Genomic DNA, 19,880 nt, shown 5'->3' on the forward strand with positions numbered 1-19,880 from the left:
CTTTTTGAGACATATTTTTGTTAACAGGGCCTGGTCTCCCCTGAATGGGGGGAGAATTTAGATGATACTAGAACTGGGAGGGATTACTTCACAGGGCATGTTGCTAACTGGGGGACTCTTGTCAAATATGCTAATGCGCGGGATCTATAAAAATTGTACATGTGCCACACGGGGTATGTATCTTCATCATTTTCCACCTAACAAGCTGTGCACCTGAGGATCCTTATATAAAGGTACCCCTTTTTATCACCCTAACTGTGTCTGGCTCATATTTTTAGGACCAGAGAAAAGGCATCAATGGTACACCCACACTCTTGACACAGCCCTGGGACTGAGGGCCCGATGCGGCTGCTAATGCTTGGCAGTGCACAGAGAAGTAACCAGACACACGTTGCTCCTTTCTATGCAATAGATATTGCAAAGTAAAAGTCAATAATATGTGAGTGGCCAACAGTTTAAGGATGCATCTCACAGTCCTGCAACAGGCTCCTGCACATAGGGTTATTCTTTAAATGCATGAGGTTAAAATTGACATCCTGCACTTCAGTACTACATACATCACCCCACTGAACACCAAGATCACCAAACAGCAAGGAAAAATAAAATACTGAGGCAACAAACTAAAAAAATTCAAAGTTTACTGAAACAATTCAGGAAACTGAAAGCTTTGATTAACTTTGATAAGAGATCACCTGTAATTGATTGAATAAGCGGAACTTTTCACTACACTTTTCTTATTCCAGAATTTTACAATCTTTCCTCCTCCTCCAGACAGATTATTAAACAAAATGTTCCATACAGGTATTAACTAATACCAGCTGGAATTATAAATGAATAGCTGAAGGTGATTCTTCAGCACATAGAATAACTGGAGATGTTGGTATCTCAGAGCTATTCTAAGCTAACCTACATGATTCCTGGGTGATCTTTGCCCTGCTTCTCAAAGGTTAATTAAAAAAATCTGCAAGTTTATCTTCTAAGAAAATTTGTTAACAATCTTTTGATTGGTTGTTTGCTTCTTCTCAATGTTTTGAACAACTGTACTTTCTGTCACACTGTATCCACAGGATGATGGTATTTACATTCATTTTTGGTTTCATTGGTCACTGATTTCACAGTGTTGTTTTTCTGGATTTTAGCATCTGCACCATTCCAGCGCTTGGAACAATGTTGTTAAAAAAAGACCAGCACACCTGCTCATGTAATATACTATTATGACACATTTGGGTACAAAGGCATGCAAAATTCACCATGAACGTGAAAAGGTCTACCTGTGTTCATCTCATGTAGCAAGTGGAATGCAGAAACTTTCCCTCTTCCCATGTACAGTAAGAACTGCTAGGCACTTGTAGCACCTACCTAAATGAAAGGCATAGGCCAGGCCTGAAAACTGCAGGATTATGGAGAATTTACTTCAGTTTTCCAGCTTAAAACCAGATCCCCAGATCTGAAAATATTAATATGACTTTTGATAAGAGACTTTAAATATCAGAGCTAAAGTCAGATTCAGCCTTGTTACATTATTGTCTTTTTAAATGCAAATTTAAACAGTGGGTTGGTTTCTTTTATTTTATAGATGTACTTGCTTTTCACAAGACTTGAAAAATGACAATTTTATATGAAGGAACCATCTTTTATGAGAAATGGAGTTTAATATCTATGACCACTATATAGGTTATGCATACATGAAAAGAAAGATGAAGCTTGAGGCCCCATGCAAATAAGGTCATCATACAACTGAAAATGCTAGGAATGATCAGGCTTGTTTTTTAAGAAAGTGGACTTTTGGAGCAGTTATTTTGGAGCTCTCAGTCATCCAGGGAAGATTTGCCACAATCAGAATAGAACTGCCCATCTTTTTAGAAGGTGTCATGTCAAACTGTACAGTAGACAGATCCTAACACCTCCAGCTTAAATCTACAGCAGTTGTATTTGTCAAGAGTAACCATTGAGCTGTGAATAGTCTTATTTTTATGAGCATAACAGATTTAACTTTTGTGGTCTTTAATTAATCCCAGATATAAAAAGCTCCTTAAGTACCTCTTATTTACCATGACTTACCTTGCATCTGTTAACTAAGTGAAAAACACTATAAAAACACAAATTGTGCTTAAAATGGTTTGCAGTTGAGAAAGTGTATGGCAATAAACTAATTTGAGAAGCCAAATGTATGCAGGTTTAAAACAATTCCTTTTTCGCAGTGAGAAATACAGGAGAACTTTCTGTCCAAGTTGCTAATGGAGACAATTTTAAATAGTCCTTTCTTACAATAACAGCAGTTGAAACTACTTAGCTCTTTTCATTTCCCACAGATGACTATTTGACTGAGTAATTACAGCTATAATCTCTTCAGTCTCTTTACAAAAGTTTTCTGCGGAATTATGTCATTAAGACAGAGCTTACTGTACGTAGCATGCCTATAATTCAATTGTGCTTAATGGCTCTGACCTACTTAATTTTACCTATTTTCCTTTGTATCTGGAATTTCATGAATGCTTTGTCATAGAAGTTTATGAAAGAGGTGACAAACAGAACATAAAATTTTCGTTTATCTATTTAAAGATACTGACTTACTGGTATAACCACAGGAAACATCCAGATGCCTATGAAGAATCAAAAACCTTTTAGAGAAAACCCCCCTATTTTTAAACTTAAATTCTATGTTTTAAGCACTGTGAAAAACTGTATTTTTAAAATCTATGTCTGAAGTATATTTGCTCCTCACTGTCCTCCCTCCAAATAAATGAGCCAATTTTATACATATTTACAGTATTTAATAAAGATGTCCAAATCAGCAAAAGTTTTTACATAAATGTTTCAGCACTTAAAATAAGGAGAAGCATTTAATTTGCTCTCAGCTCAGACAGTAAAATTAAATGGAAACATAATAGCCTTCTGCAGAAAGAATGCATTAAACCATTCCTCTCTGTGGGAAAGGCAGTATCTCAGTATGATTAACAAAACCAAATTTAATTCAAGCAGTTATTAACTCTATCCCAATTTAAATGCTTAAATGTTTGCTGCCTGACTGATAAATAATCAGCTTCTTTTGGAGTCTGCATTAGTATGTTTTACCAAATCCTTGAAAGTTACTTGATAAGGTTTTCTATAAATTCTTTGGCTACATACATTAAGGAAGTTAAATACATGTGAAATCTACCAGCTACGAGTACCTTAAAAATAGTACACATTTACAGATTATACAGGGATCAGAGTGCAAATGTCAAGAGAGAATTGTTTTCAAGGACTAAGTTACTTACAACATCCATTTTTACATCCCAAACAGAAGGCTGTAGACAAAAAAAATTGCGATTCTTAGATTTAGAAATCTCTTTGAAGAGCTTCTTGATCACCTAAAAATGCCTCAAACTGAACCATTGCTTCATCTATTAATGTTATCACTTTTAATTATGAGATATAACCTGCAGTGTCTGCCTCTCTTTTTTTCTTTTGAAGAATATAGAAGTTCAGAAACTGCTCATATAAAGAACAGAAATACTGGTTGTATTCCCATATGGAATTATAATGACTTTAGATTCTTTTATGTCTTCTGAAGATATTTTTGTAAGCAAAATATGAAAGCAGAAATCCATGTCAGTCCTCCGAAAAAGCTCTGGGTTATAGTGATTTTGTGAAAATGTTTAGTTTTCTTCTTGCAGCATTTCTTCTATTTCTTTATCCCAGTTTTCATCACGCTTTTCTGATTCTGTCACCACCTCATACTCTTGAAGCTCTTGTTGTAATTCCTTTTCCCAATCAGCAGTTTCTTCTACAAGAGATAAATGATATGTAAGAATTTAACTGATAATACTGAATGTTGCTTATTTATATAAAACTAGATAAATTTACACTGAATCGCTCTTATATCCCCTAAACTTCATGGGCTAGTCTCCTTAAAAATGAAAGAAACTTCAAGATCAGAAATTTCACCTTCTTATTGATCACAAGTAGGAATTAATTAATATACAAGGCTATATTTCTATATGCATACTATAATAAAGATATAAAGAGCAAATACACAGCTAAGTCATTATGCATGTCTCTTTGCAAGATAATTTTCTACTCTACTATCAACTGAATCTCCTTTTCCAGTTCTAAATCTCCATAAAAAAAAGAAGTTTGTAGAAGTGTTGAAGTGTGAAAATCAAGATCAAATACTGTGGCTAGTTTAAAACAAAGAAGAAGGTACTCTCCTCACTGACTTTTGTAGCTAGGCAAGGTCATTTAATCAGGGTTAAAGGTAACCATATTTCATACTTCACGGAAAAAAATTAGTCAGAAGGCATTCCTGTGTTGTTAATCTCTGTTTTAATTAGCTCTACCTATCATAGGCAAGAGTGTGGGGGAGGAGATGGGTGTTTGATGTGTTCCATGTTGGTTGGTACTTCAGCCTAGATAGGAAGGTACGCAATTCCAGAGTCCAAGTCAGTACGGCCAGCTGAGATTTCTCTGAACAAGTAACACATTCATGACCTACTGAAACACTTCCATCAAAGAACTAGATGCAAGAAAGTGATATTACTCATTTCAATTCCTCAAGCTTGGCTATGTATTGAACAGAAGAAAAAAAAAATCAGAAAACAATGATTCAGCAAAATCCAAAGCACATTTTAAGAAAGTTCTGCAAATGTTGTGATAAGCATCTACATATACAAGTGTTGACATAGTAAATTGTGTATGGCCAGAGCCACATCATCACAGACTCTTTTTATGCTCTTTATACTGATTTTATAAAATCTGAACTGTTTTAAATATTAAGCTCCATTTAATCTCTTCTCATGATTCTCAGAACTATTTGTTACATTTTAACTGTAAACCTTTATAGGCAGAGGCCTCTTCAGGCTCATAGTCTGGTGCAAATGTTGCCTTTTTAGCTGGTGCCAAAACAAAAAAAACAGAGTCTGACTTCTAAATACTGTACTTTACCTACAAGGATGTCAATTAAAAAAAAATTAATATGCAGAAGAACCTATGGAAGAGAAGGCAAGGAAAGGAGGAGATAAACAGAAAAAATACCCCACACTCCCTTTCATAGAAGAGCAATCTAAAATTCTTAGGTACTTTGGATTTAAACCACTCACAGTTAACATTCTGTGTAAGATGTGGTTTGACCATGGGGAAGATTATCATTAATTTCTGCAATATCTCACTGATGGTCATTTCATACACTTTGGAAAAAACTGTCACAGATCTACTTTCCTAAACTGAATTGCAACTTTTTTTTTCTTTTAAATCAACCTGTCTTAGAATTGCTTTATGTAAGAAACAGAGGTAATAGTAGCTTTACCTTCTACTACTGAAGTCTCTTCTTTCTTTTTGTCTAGCACTAGTTGTTCCATTTCTTTTCTGAGATCTTCCTGATTCAGATTACAGGCATCAAAAGCATCACTCACAAATTCTGATACACCTGGACTTGTGGAAATCTCTTCCTCATCCTGCAACAAGACATTTTAGTATAAACTTACCCAGACAGGGCGAAAAAAGGCACCAATACATACTTCTACTCGTGACTGCTTTTAAATAGAGCTGGCAAAACCCAAACTTATGGCATTACTCTCACAACTATTTTTCTTTATTGGCTATTTGTCCTTAAGAGTATTTTTGTACAAACAAAAATGGTAAGACAGCTGTACTGAAAATGTTCTGCTTTACATTCTAGGTTGTCTTTTTGTGTTCTCTTAACAACTTTAATTCTGATTTTGTAATCTTCAGAAACAATAATAAACTCCTGAGTAGTTTAGAACAGGACCTAAATATTAAAAATTTGACCACAATTCAGTAACAGTTTTCTAGACCAAAGTGAGATTAAGAGAGGACTGTTCTTTGGAAATCTTTGCCTGCTGGCAAGTGAATGCACAGCTCTGCTTCTGCCAAGAGTGTTCTTTGGCACCAACTTTACAATCCAGAAATGAACACAGGTCATTATGTGTCTAAAGTAAAGGTTTTTGCAGTACCAAGCAAAAGTGAAATAAAACAGTGTTGCTATTGCAATGCATCATTTAGATTTCCAATACTTCAGCCTGACCACTGCTTGAAGAGTTGGACAGAACATGGCACACAAATATATTTTTATGAAGGTACTGCTAGTGTCTCAGTGCAATGCTAACCTTCTATTCCAAACATTTTGGGGATTTCACTCTTGAGAGTAAAATCACATCTTATCATAATGTGCAGGATACTAAGGAAAGCATTCTTCAGATAAACTACTGTTTCTGCTACTGAAAATGAGTTTCAAGCCTATATGCTAAAAATTAGTAATACAGCAAAACAGCAGCAGGTTAGGACTGTCAGATACTATATTATTATGGTTTCATAGCAGAACTTACTCAAGAAGATGCATAATTACTTATTAAGGAACAGCTTCACATACTAAACACCAGATAAAATATAACAGCATTTTTACCTCTTGTGATTTTATTTGAGGCTTGATTGTAATAGGTGGTGTTTTTGGCCGTACTGTTTCTGTCAAGGGAGGGAAAAAAAAGGTAGATTACATTTAAATATATAAAAATCTCATTTAATTTGCATAGCTATTAAATATACAAGGAAATACTGTATTTTAAGGAATCCTTGTGGTTAAAGGCTGAATTTAGCCACAGGTGAACCATTTTCAAAAACAAAGAGAAGCAATTTTCTATTCTTAATTAAGACAAATATAGCAAGCCATTTCCTCATTATGACTCCACTTAAAGAACAGGACCTCTCTGAACCTCAAAATGACATCCCAAGATCTTTAAAGTTACAAATGCATAGACTTGGTCATGAAATCCAGTCACTGTCTATCACAGTTCTCCCACTCCCCTGGCTGGGTACTACTACTGACATGGGCACTGGTTAGCTCTCGGGCACACCAGACTGCACATGTACTATGCACAACGCTAAGTGCACAGGAGAACAGTGTTCTGCAAAGGCCTGTTTCACACAGCCAAAGGAAGTCACTGACAAACAAACCCTAGAAGCTGGTCCCAATTTCCTAAGAAAACTCACTGTGCATTCCGTATTTAGAGCATGGTGCTAGGAACACAACGATTGTTTACAAGCAAGGTTAGATCTTTTCCCTGGCAGGTAAAGGAACACCCCAGCTTTCTTCCTCGTGTTAACTCTCACGAGAGAGGACTTACAATGAAGACCCAGGTGGCTGCAAGAACAATTAACATACGGGGAGGCTGTGGTAGTGGTGGAGTGCTTGCTTAGCAGTTCTCTTTGCTCAAACATGCAAAGCAGCTCTCAGCTTGCAGCTCTGCTTCCTCCAGGGTACCCAGGTGGACTCTTCCTGATAACTCAGCAATTTCTGAATGGGGAATTTTTTTGTGTTTAATTTTTAAAATTAAGACCAGTTTTAATTAAAATCATTCCCTAATTGGTAGCTGTCACTGCTTGTATAGCTCTTCTACTCAATGCCCACTCCTCTGTCCCATCTTCTCTCTTCCTTCCACTTCCTCATCTCCAGAGGATCTCTCACCATACCCAAAGAGGCTCTAGCACTCCCTGCTTGGAGAAGCTGCGGGACATGGCAGTAACTCTTTGCTGTTCAAGAGGAGTGCCTCAGGCCCCACCTGCTGCTCTCATGCAGATGGGACACGGCTGCTCTGCACTGGCCCATGCCCCAGTCAGGTGTGACTGATGCACCATTAGCATTATTCTGGACATACTGGCCTGGCATCATTTTCTCCACTGCTGGTGTGCTCTCATCCCAAGGTAACTCAGTTTACATCTACAGAGCTACCTAATACCTAGAGAAGGGCTAGAACTTGGCATTTTGTTATAGATCTTACATAGCCTTTACACTAGAACGTGGAATATCTTCCATTTGTCTCTTCTCTCTTCCTTTCACATCAACCACGTTAATTTAACTTTCTGAAAAGAGCAGCTAAGGCAGAGACAGAGAAACGGAAGGCTAATTCTGTTTTATAGACACTCAGCTTTGAGAAGAAACCCTGAACATTATGAAGAACTACCAACAGGCAATTACTTCCAGTTTTAGCCTCCAATTAGGGAATCCAACCCTCAAAAAGGTTACTTAAACCAAAAATAACACGTAATATTCAGAGCTTCCCAAATTGATGCAATTTCTGAGTCAAACAAAACATGCATTTACTACAGTCTGGTACATGTATCTTTGCCATTACAGCACATACAGTCACTAGGACAGAAAATCTATCTGCATATCCCACACTGGTGGTTTGAACTGTAGAAAAGCTGCAACAGGCCAAAAGGCAGTGTTGGTGGGGTTTTTTTGTTTTTTTGTTTTTTTTAAATGAAGATATGTTTTGCTTTAGTCTCAAAGGGAATTTTACTAGAATCCAGCAACTTTCACTTTGAATGGTACTTTCCAAGGGTTTGAATGACTCAAACATAACATTTTTATTGTTCAATAGGGTCAGATGCCATATCTCCTGTAAAGTTGAGACACTTCAGTTAAAACAGCCATAGTTTTGGGACAATAAACAACTGTCCTGAATAAAAGTAGTGGGAATGGGTGCCTCTTGGTCTGCAGTAGATTCTGGAGTAGTCTGTCCTGTCAGCATTGCATGGATATTAACTCAAGAAACTACTTTTTAGAAAACTACTTTTTTCACTCTACATGGGACCTTGCCTAAGCTGACACAGGCACATTCCAAACAAAATCCTCGAGAAACATGAGACAAACTGACAACAAAGGCACATATGCAACATGGAAGCCCAGCTTTGTAATGCCATCTGTAGCCTCCCCTTCACCCCACAGTTCAGCTGCCTGTCCAAGGAGCCAAGGCCCACCTGAGTAACCTTAGCTCAGAGTGTGCAAAACAAGTTGTGCAAAAGACCTGTGAAAAAGTCTGTAAAAAGAATAAGAAAGGCAACTCAAGAGGAAAAATACCTATATAGAAAGATATTATATTCAAAAAGAAGGAAAAAGAAGTTAACTTGGCAGTGATCAGCTGGCTGTCAGTCAGGCCAGCAGTGTCAACAGGACATAAGTATTAGTGGATTTCATGGGTGACAATTCATTGATACTGGGGATATGAGAACAGTTCCAAGGTGAAGCAAAGGCTTTCTCCTCCTGCCCAATGCCTACCCAGCCTGCCAAGATCCTTCAGGTGTCTTACCAAGGGTGGTGAGTGTACCTAGGTTAAGCCTAGATTTAATGAGCTACTGGTTATCTTTTGCATTTCTGTCAGTAACTGCTTTGTACTCTTTAAGCTGCAAATATTCCTGCTTGCAAAATTTGTTAACATGCAAAGAGGTCCAGTGGTTCATAAGAGGGTCAGTAAGAATCACCTGTAGAAACTGATCAACGTAACTGAAGATACCTTTGTTGAAAAAGCTTTTTCATTTCAAGGCTGTATCCCAGGTAGCCTCCTGGTCCCCATTTTTTCTGTTTCCACATCCTGCATGTGTCTCTGCCTCCAGCATCACAGTCATTCTACTCCTGTATCACTCGCTAACTTCTGTTTGGCACGAGGGATGAGCAAAAGCCAAGAGCAAGCCACATGCCAGCTGGCTGGGTTGGCTAGTACTTGCTGTCTGATCAACTGAACCAAAGGTATCTCCTACTTCTTTTTGACAAGTCAAAAATCACACCTGGGACCAATAACGGTCATGAGCTGTCACAAGCTAAGTACAACATTTCTCCTCTTGAGATTTCCACTCTTCTGACAAAATTGGCTGAAACTGGAGAACACCTTAAAAGCACCAGGAGCCTCCTCTTCCCCAGTCTACACAAAGACACCAAGTATGGTGAGAGAAGCCCTGATTTAATAGGCAATCCAGGATAAAAATGTGATGGCACCTGATGTATACAATGAGCATTTGTTGATGTCTAAAAATTTTTAGCTTTTTAAAAATATTTGTAGCTTTGTAGATTTCTTAATATATAGTTGTACAGTTTCTAGCACTTCCTCACACTTTAGGACAGTAGTTACCCTTTCTCATACATTATGCCACAGTATTGAAATTCTGTTTGGTCTTATTTTCAAGACAAAGGGTTTCTAACAAGGAGATCCTGTTTTGCACCAGCACCTGGGCTGAAGTAATAAGATACTTTGTAGATACAACAAGATACAGGGCTAAGAACCCTTGGAGGGGCTCCAGTGCAGCAGATCCAAAGGTGGGTTACCAGGGCAACTGTTCTCCTACTGAATGTACTTGCTAGATATGCTAATTAATTAAACTTATAAAAATTGTGAAAATTTGATGCTGCACATGCAGATATGTATTATATGAGCAACTGAAAGCTTTCATTAAAAGCTTTCTTTATGTTTTATCTTTATGTTGCCAATTTTAATATTGTTTGAAATTTTTTTTTCCGATTTTAGGCAACAGCGTGACACTAAGTTAATGAACTGTGCTAAAACAAATGTTTCCCATACCTTTCAGTTCACTATCCTCTTTGCCTTTGCTCTCTTCCTTTCCTACTGCTTGCTGTTGAGCTGCAAGCGCGGTGAGTTGTGCAGACTGTTTAATTAGGGACACCCTGTAGAAATAATTTCTCCAGAACACCTCCTCCTTTACACTAGAGAGAACAAACAGATTTTGATTATTACATTTGGAATATCGTTCCTTTTACCATCTAGCAGTGAAATAAAATTAAATATGCAGAGAGGAGGAGTAGACACAGCTGTTATTTAAGTAAAAACTTAAAAAAGAAATCTGTGACATTAACACACCTTAAAAAGTCCATCATTTTAGAAGTTCTTGATCTTTCACAAGGCATTTGCAGTTGACTTGAACATATAATAGTAATGTTATAACTTTAGGAAAAGCTTAACAGCATGCAGCAATACATGGTATGGAAAAATATTATACTGTTCCATCTCTCCTGACAAATTATGTAAACAAACCCAACAAGCCAAACAACCCCATTCTCTTCCCCTCTAAGCCAAACACTCTATTATTGTCAAACTATAATTGTCTACATCTTCCCTAGACATCAGGTGGAACTGGAACATCTGTGGTGGCAGAAGCCATTCCTAGATTGCAGCAGTACTATTTCACTACCTGCATGTCTTTCAGCACATCCACAGAACCTTTAGTAACTAGGAACTGCCATTGTGGAAATGACCAGCTTTGATAGGTGGGACACTATCCCCTGCCTCAGGTAACATTTCCCTCGAAATCCCTCCAGCAAGAAAAAAAGACCCAACTTTAACCCAGAGGCAACAGAAGGCAGAAATGACAACATCTGTGGGGAGGAACTTGCGCAGGTTAAGAACGAGTGAAGTCACCTTTGCAGCTATTCAGGCAAACAGTGACCACTGAGACTAAGAACAGACAAAAAAAAAAATTAAGCAATGTGGTAGAAAAGGCAAGGATAGCATGACCAGAGGCTGAAGACAGAGCATCAAATAATAGGGAAAGATCTTCAGAACTGACAATAGAGAAGAAGGTAAATAGAACGAAGAGCTGGGAAGGTTTACAAAAGGAGGAGATTTAAGACAGAACATGTAACAAGGGAAGATTTTCTTTCCTTAAAGAAAGAGACTAATGTTGGGAATCCCACTTAAATAGGAAGCTGACTTGTGAAACAACCTTTGGGAGGAGAGTCTGGGACTGGACAAGGAAAAACCGCTCTGGAATAAAGCTCTGCAACACAGAGCTTTTCCCATTTCCTATCCAAATCCAGTTTCTCTTGCTTGCATTGCTGCTTTTTTGGTGACACATTCTATTACCATTTCTTGGAGAGGGAGGGGGGCGGGTCTCTGACTATCTGTAATCACTTTTTTGGGATGTCAGTTACACCAAGAGATCTGAACATTTTTGTTGTTGCTTTATGGGTCTTTAGGGGAAAAAAAAAATCATTTAATTTAGCACACTGGGCAATGAAATACTGAAGGCCTCTCCCACATTGAAGTCAACAGGTCCTTATTAGTTCTGTCTCACAGATATACTTCTTTTCTTACCTCCAACTGCTAAACTGCAATGCACATGCAATATCCCATGTGTTAGGCACTAGCAGATAAAAGTATATGTACACATCGTAAGAACATAAAAAATTGAAGGAAGTGAAAAGAACAGGGAGTAATTTATGAGTATTTACAGACACATTGAAAGCATGATGATACAGTTACCAGCAGAAATTACTTACTGTTTGGGAACAAGGTCAAACCTCATCCTATTAAGAAGCTCATCTTCTTGCAACATCACCAGTGCAACAGGGTACATTTGATCAAAGTCAAAATGAAACTGCACACCTGCTGGAGGATCCCGCAGAAAATTCCGTTTATCCTTTGAAGAACATATTAAATGTCATTAAATGATATCAGAAAAAGGACACTTATTTCACACACAAGAGCAGCAAAGAAATCTGTAAAGCCTTTATAAAAACAAAAACTATATTGAGGATCTGCTTTAGTTCAAGCTGAAACTGATAGAACTATTTACTCTTGCACATGATCAGTGCAGTGACAGACATATTAAAAGTATCTTGAAAACATGCAATTTAATAGACTTACTTAAAAAACCCCAGTAGTTTTAATTTCTCCAAGAGAAAATTTCAAAGCTTAGAGGAAATTAAATACTTACTGCTGATAAGGCCAGTATTTGTTGTTGAATTGTCTCTTCTTCATTGCTGTCTACCCAGGGAGGCACTGCTGCTTCTAGTGTTGAAAGGAGGAAGATAATTGCATATGTATCACTAGAAAAAACCCCACTCCAAATAACAGACCTTACATAAGGTAACATATAGTGTCCCAAAAGTAAGCAGAGTTACACCAGTAGGCAACATTACTGTGCCTTTTCCTAAACTAAGTCCATGGCATAAGAGAGAAACCCTAGGAATGGATCTTTGCTTATCAGAGATAAAGAAGTAGTAACTAAATAGTTGCTGATCTCTGTTATTGTAAAAATAAAACTGTGGGGATTTCTTTGTACCAGTCAGAACTTGGTGCCTCTTAGTTTAGCTACTGAGGTAGTGCTGTACAACTGGTTAACTTGCCTGCAAATAGTATACCCAGATTCACTTTAAATGTGTAAACTTTATCTAAATTAAGCTTGCAAAGTAACTTACACCCAGAAGACACCAATTCTTTAACCATGGAGAAGAATGTTATAAATCTGTTACGAATTACAACCCATTATACACTGAGGAAGCCTACTTGAGTTCAGCTGGTTTGTATCTTTATGCAGATACTTTCAAAATAGTTCTTTAGGCTGTACAGAGAGGAAAACAAATTAACATAGATGAATAGATATTTATTAATCTCTTCACTGTCAATGCAAATTCAGCCTACAGAGACAATATGATGCATCTGTAGCAGTTAAGTAATTCTTGTGCCCTTAAACTAACAATGCTTATTTGCCCGTGCAGCTGGTATCAGCAAGATCTTTCACCCACATGGATTCGTATCTGATGCTAATGCTCCTTTCATCTGTTACTCCTCCTTTGGCCAATCTAGCTACCTATTTTCATGAAGCTTTCAGAAATATATTAAGAGAAGCCCAAGTTTACTAACAGACAAAAAGACAGAAATACAGACAACACAATCCCAAAAGCAATCTTGCAAGAACAAACCAGACTAACATACTAAGTACAGACACCATGAAAAATTTTATCACAATCCATTTAAAACCAGCTCATTTTCAAGATTAGCAGTCACTAGATATTCAAACTGTCAGAAATTACTGCATTCAGGTAACACATTAAAAAAGATAAAAGTCAACGATGAAACACAATGTGAGAAAACAACTTTGCTAGCACGGTGATCTTTGAGTTTATTTCATAAAGCAGAATTTGCTTAAAAAAGCAAATCTAAGCCAACTAGATAACATAATAGCCTCACTTAAAAATATGATCTTTCTATTCCACCATATGCATTAAATTCTGCCACAATGGGTTTCGTTAAATCGTGTTTCGATAGATTAGTTTCAGATATAGCTCAATTATCCAGCTTTCTGGAAGGTCTCACTTATGTGATGTCAGGCATCCCCAATAAAAGCATACATTACCTGATTTTTTGGTTTGTTGCTCTTGGACAAATTTCTTCTGTTCTTTCTGAAAATCTCCAATAATTGTCTAAAATAAACATTAGGGAATCACAATTAAAAAAAAAATAAAAATTCACTCTTCTTATTTTATGTTCAGTCAGTGCTTTCAAATACAGTGCATATTCTTATATCCATAGTGGCTCTTCTTGTAAGTTAAAGGTCTTTCATGTCAATCATACATTTCCTTTTACTGAAGCATTTAATTTTACATTTAAAACTATTGTGGATGCTTCAAAATTATATTTATAGTTTTATCAAGTTCAGGGGACAGGGAAAAAAGATGGAAAATCTTAGCTGATAACTTGAACATTGGCATACTATGCATATCCCCTTACTGTTTTACCATATCAAATACAGACAACACAGACTGTTCAGACTTATTTAAAAGTATTTTTAAAGCACTAAACACTGAAAGATACCATTGGCCTTACAGAAGTTTCAAGAGTTGCATAAGAAATAGATCCATTTCAAGAAACTGGACTTCCAAAACTGTAAAGTTGGATTTCAGAATCAAACTGCTTAGTTGAAACAAAATACTTCCCCATTTATGTTGTTGACAAATTTTCATTAAAGAAATCGTATTTAGAAATATCCTACATTGAATTTAGAATTTTAAAAAGTGGAGAATGGTCTCAGAATTTGGCATGCCACAATCTAGAAGTAAGAATGCAAATGTTCTGTGGTTGAAAGCAGAGGCAAAAAAGATGAAGCTAGAAATGAATACTTAAACCACTCACAAAATACAAATTTTATGCAGTGAGGTCTGTGGACCAACAACCTGCCAAAATGCACAGAAGTGTTCAAGCTAAATCCTGATAAAATTCCTATACTTTTTTTTTCCCTTCAGTGTCCAAGTATTTCAGTTTAAGATTACTACCAGTGAGAGAACTACAATAGTGTCAGTTATACAACAGATCATTGTGGTTCCTTCTGGTTTTAAGTTATGTGAATTCTTTCTATTTATGCAATAAAACAATTTATATGGTATAAGAAGAAAGCTTTATTATAATACAACTATGATCTTGTTTCTCCTATATGTAATACTTATTAATTGAAACAGGGAATTCATATTACTCTAAGACATTCACAGAAAAAAGAAAACGGTATTTTAGGCATAAAATACGCTGTAGGTACTTAGCTACAGTTTCTTAGGAGCATTCTTGATAGTGTATTAAATTAACAAATAACCTTGTTACTTGATTTTTCCTCTTTGACGTGGATCAAAATTACATTAGATTCTGCTATGCTGCAGAAAGAAATAAATCTCTGCTATTATCATACAGACAGTTGTCAATGAAATCTGAAGACAAAATGTAAAATGTGATCATAATAGAGTTTCATTTGATGTCATTCGATGATTTGTTTGGAAGACAAGATGAACAGTAATTATATCAAGAAACAGAATTCTACTGTATTAAAAAAACCAGGCAATGCTGTAGTTTCCCTGAAGGGCTGTCTGAGAGATGGGAGCAGGAAAAGGGGTTTGCCTATGTGAGACATACTACAGCTGGGATGGTTTTGGCCAGTTCCCTTTCCTTTCCCTTCCAAGCTACTCTCAATAGCAAACACAGAACACTACATGGCACTTACTGCTGCCTTTTTCTTTTTTTCTTTGCCTTCTGCCAAGTTTGTGGCTTAAAGCACTGGAAGAACACTTGCTGGCACAAGTTAAGCAACTGGAGCTGACAGAAAGGAACAGAGAGGGCAAGAAGTACGTGGCAGGGTCAGGGTGGGGAAAAGAACAGGACAGTAACAAGGTGTTCCATTAGCTCACTGGTTCTGGGGAAACTGTACCTGTATACCCCTAGGGTCTTAGGATACAACATCCACAATGCCGAGCTAATTCTGACTTCTGCTGCAGAGATGCATTTAAGATGCAAGCTACCTCATCCCTTTTTCCAACTAAATAAGCTGTGGAGCAAAAAGAAACCAGTCCACACATCTTGAGACAGGTATTCCCCAACTGCCTGTCTCAAATTCTTCCAGCCCTTCCACCTACATCAGCATTTTTCATCATCTCTTCTGGTCTTTCTCCAGCGTATCAGCGTCCTGATGGAACTGAACAAACACAGGTGCAGCACTGAGAAAAGCAAGGTGACGATTTTTTGACAAGTCTACCATGAATAAACATTTCAGTCACATCATCATGACAGGAGATACATAATATCTCTTGAAAGGCAATATCTAAAGACAGCTTAAAGTAATGTTACCAAATGTCAGATTTGCCACATGTAACAACGGTAAGCAAACAGATCTTTCAGATCCAGTATCTAGAAATAAATTACCTTATCGATGATACTGTCAATTTTTCCTTCTTCTACAGACTTCTTTATTGTCTGTGCTGTTTCAGCAACGGATTCAGATATCTTTTTTGTAGCAGCAGAGGCAAAATTGAAGAGGTAACCTTTCATAGACAAAAAAAGAAAGACCCGAGAATAGATTTCTTTACATCCAGTTCCGTTTTTACATTTATTTTTCCTTCTCTTTAGACATTTGGATACCTACTTAGAAGTTTCTTTCAAAATAACACAGCTTCTGGCCTACAAAAAACTCCTAAAATTCTATTTATCCATTTCTAGTTTACAATCTTTAACGACGATGATGATGATCACAACTTTCTGTAAATCAAGTATTTATACATGAACCTTGTTTACTAAATCAAACATTCTTAATGGTCCTTGAAATACTCCTTTCCAATGAGTTTTCTGAAGCAATGTGTCTTTCCTGATTCCATGTAAGTATTTTGGAGACATTACGCTATAAAGTAACTTAGCCACAGTATTAAAACAGAATTATATTATTTTTTAAGAAAATTGACATGCACAATAAAGTCTCATAAACTGAGGCAGCAAATCCATGAAAAATTTCAGGAAGGTAACACTTCATTTGAAAGTCTTAGCACAGAAGCTTGCTCTTGATGTTTGCCCTTATCTATTTTGCATTGTCTTCCTCTCTTTATCTCCATGAAAAGCACTGTGGCCCTGTTGACTCATTTTTCTGAATATATTCAGTGTCAGAAGAACAACGACAAATATTCTGAAAGACTCACTTTTCTTATATTAGCAGTGCTGAAGTGATGAGAGGTGGCAGGGAAAGAACTACGTATACATAGCGCGGCCATCTGCACTGTGTTATTCTGTTTTAATTAAGGAGAACAAACTTGCAAGAAGCAAGATGTGTATCATAAACCTTCAGAAACATTAAAGATCAGCTTATAGACAAGTGATTTTAAAACACTGGTACTATTTCTCAGATGACATGATGTCACAAGCACTTTATCCTATCTGAATGGTTCATTACGACTGCAGTACCTCAGTTACAGTACACACGTTATGTCAGTGCTGCAGTAAATAAAATAATTGCAGAGGCATCTAGATAGATTGGAACATTTGGGCAAACATCAATGGAATGAAATTTAACAAGAATGAATGCTGGATTCTGCACGTGGGATGAATATAAATTGGCACAGGAGTGTCTGGAGAACAGCCCTGCAGAAAGGGATCAAGGGGGTGCTACCTGCTGATCAGCTCAATAGGAGTCACATATTTCAGTTATTCCAGAAAATCACCTTTGACTTTTATACAGGGGGTTATCAAACAAAAAACAAAACAAAACAAAAAAACCAAAAAACCAAACAAACCAAGCACTTCTGTTTCAAACAAAAAACCACCTTCCTTCTCAAGAACTCTCAAAAAATCCAGCTTCCCTATGGGTTAGAAACGGAAAAAATAATCTTATAATGCAAAAAAGAATTAAAAAAAAAAAGTTCCTTTAACACATGTGGTTGTTAGCCACTGGTAGAATGAGTTACTTTGGAACACTGATGTCACCTTTTGGAAAGCTGAGTATTCTTTGTAGTGGATAAAATGTTCTCTTGTTATGATATCACAAAATCAATACCAAAATATGCAGAGGTCTAGCCAATCCTTAAGCAAGACAATTTTTTACATGTAACTTTCACTTACAAGTCACAGAATGGGGATAACCAAACATCCTTCAAGTACTGACTAGCATCTTTTATGCCTGTTATCAGGGTTTACAACCCATCACATGATTCAAGTATAAAAAAAAAGGTTAACTTCTATACTTTAGATATAGACATGTACTATTCCCCTTATGAGAGCAGAGGAAGCAGCAGCCTACTGGACTGCTTACTTCATACCAGCTTTTATTGGTTGTTTCATGTAGCCCTGGAAACTCTCTCATATACAATTGTTTTAGGTGCAAAATATGTAGAGATATTTGCTGTGATATTCTGGCATTATTGCATGAAGTGGTTTTGGCCAGTCCTGGAAGCAGGCTGAAGAGCAAAATGCTTTTTATTTTCACTAAGTGCAAATATTCTTTTGAACTAAGGTACTCATAAGGCTGCTAAAGGGGTGGTACTTAGTCTTAAAAAAATAGGATTAGTGGGGGAAAATAACACTTTCAAACGACTAAGAAACTCACCCTCCATCTTACAAGCCTATGCCTGTATTAAGAATGTGTATCTAGCAAGATTTCTATTATTAGTTCACATTGGCAAAACAGTCATAATTTCTATAATGGCATGATAATGACTGAAAAATAATGCCTATAAGGCTTCGGTTTTACCAGTAAAGTTCTTTATCTGCCAGGGGATTCTTTTCATACAGCTACCCAGGTTGTAGACCATGCAGATTTCTAGGATTTCTAGGATTATGTGGTAAAACAGCAAGAAAGCCTTTCCACCACAATCTACCCTGGTGTCACAGACAATGAACCCATGGACCACTAAATCAAATTTTCACTTACAGAGAAAATTATGGGATGAATCTTTATATAGATAATAGTCAATATTTATTCTTCCCCTGAAATTCAAAGCCCTTTTTCCTTCCTGAACAATCAGAGCAATTAGCAGATTGGAATCACTTTACCACAACTAGAGGCATATTTGACCAAACTACACAGACTAAACTGCTGCCGTTCAGACTGCCCAAGACAAAGCACAGTAAGAACCAGCTCAGACTAACGTCCCAGAAATATATTGATTGAGAATTTCAGAGCATCAATTAAAAAAACCCCAAAACCTTTAGATCTGTACTTCGGATTAATTTTATCCAAGAATCCACTACGGTAAAGCAGGAATTTTACTTATAGCAAATTACAGCTTTGCGCCATCCCTGGCAGCGTTCAAGGCCAGGCTGGATCGGGCTTTAAGCAGGCTGGTCTAGCAGAAGGTGTCCCTGCCCATAGCAGTGGGGTCGGAACGAGATAATCTTGAAGGTCTTTTCCAACCTAAAGCATTCTATGATTCTAAGAGTGCACACATGTTCAACAAAATCATCAATCCCCATTATTTTCACATGAAAAAATCACAAAACCCCACAGCAATCAATGAAGTATATTATTCTACGTAGATAGACCTATTCTCTCTACAGACAGACCTCCTCCCGTAGTGCCAACAGAGCAGATACTTAAAGAAGTGCTGCTCCTTTAATAACAGCTCTGAAAGAGGCGATAACCGAACGACACATTTGCAGCCTTGTTTCCTAAGTTCGTATCTGAAAGCCGGCAGCCCCGGGACACTCACTGCCGATTCCCTTGGCCTGGCTGAGCAGCGCCTCCGAGTCCCCCTGCAGCTCGCCCTGCTCCTGGCCGGCCGGCCCTGCCTCCTCCTCCTCCTGGTCCTGCTCCTGCTCCGCGGGGCTGCCCCTCTTGCCGGCGGGCAGCAGCTGCTCCTCGCCCGCCCGCTCCAGCCCCAGCCAGCTGCCCAGGCCGCGCAACATGGCTCAGGGGCGGCGGCCGCGCTCGGGCCGTGCCGGCGCTGCTGCGGAAACCCGGGCGGCCGCTCCGCGCTCCTTCCGCGTGCGCCACTTCCGCCGGGAGCGGCCGCGGGAAGGGGCGGGCCCGGCCGGAGCGGGGCGCGCGGCACCTGTCCCGCCGGGAGCGGCCCCGGG

General features: G+C 37.8%; 1 protein-coding gene across 1 annotated transcript; it reads right to left on the bottom strand.

The window, feature by feature from the left end:
- Positions 1-621: 621 nt before the first annotated feature.
- SYAP1 (synapse associated protein 1) lies at positions 622-19,785 on the bottom strand. The gene is made up of 9 exons (XM_042037331.1): positions 19,514-19,785; positions 16,248-16,366; positions 13,924-13,990; positions 12,502-12,575; positions 12,065-12,204; positions 10,350-10,492; positions 6,404-6,462; positions 5,288-5,435; positions 622-3,769 (listed from the first exon to the last, which is right to left on the bottom strand). The coding sequence occupies exons 1-9, from the start codon at positions 19,707-19,709 to the stop codon at positions 3,642-3,644; spliced, it is 1,074 nt and encodes a 357-aa protein (XP_041893265.1). The 5' UTR covers positions 19,710-19,785; the 3' UTR covers positions 622-3,641.
- Between the last annotated feature and the right edge of the window lie 95 nt (positions 19,786-19,880).

This window comes from Corvus kubaryi, unplaced genomic scaffold (genome assembly GCF_017639235.1).
Source record: "Corvus kubaryi isolate FWS band 111438036 unplaced genomic scaffold, C.kubaryi_AGA036_p1.0 133, whole genome shotgun sequence".
NCBI classification, from domain to species: Eukaryota; Metazoa; Chordata; class Aves; order Passeriformes; family Corvidae; genus Corvus; species Corvus kubaryi.

What these genes read in the sequence shown, in the direction of transcription:
- SYAP1 (XM_042037331.1), bottom strand. Translation starts at nt 19,709, where the DNA reads ATGTTGCGCGGCCTGGGCAGCTGGCTGGGGCTGGAGCGGGCGGGCGAG. An exon ending in AAATACTGGCCTTATCAGCA is followed by an intron (nt 12,205 to 12,501) that starts GTAAGTATTTAA and finishes TGTTCTTCAAAG; the next exon opens with GATAAACGGAATTTTCTGCG. An exon ending in TTTGACCTTGTTCCCAAACA is followed by an intron (nt 10,493 to 12,064) that starts GTAAGTAATTTC and finishes TGTTCTCTCTAG; the next exon opens with TGTAAAGGAGGAGGTGTTCT.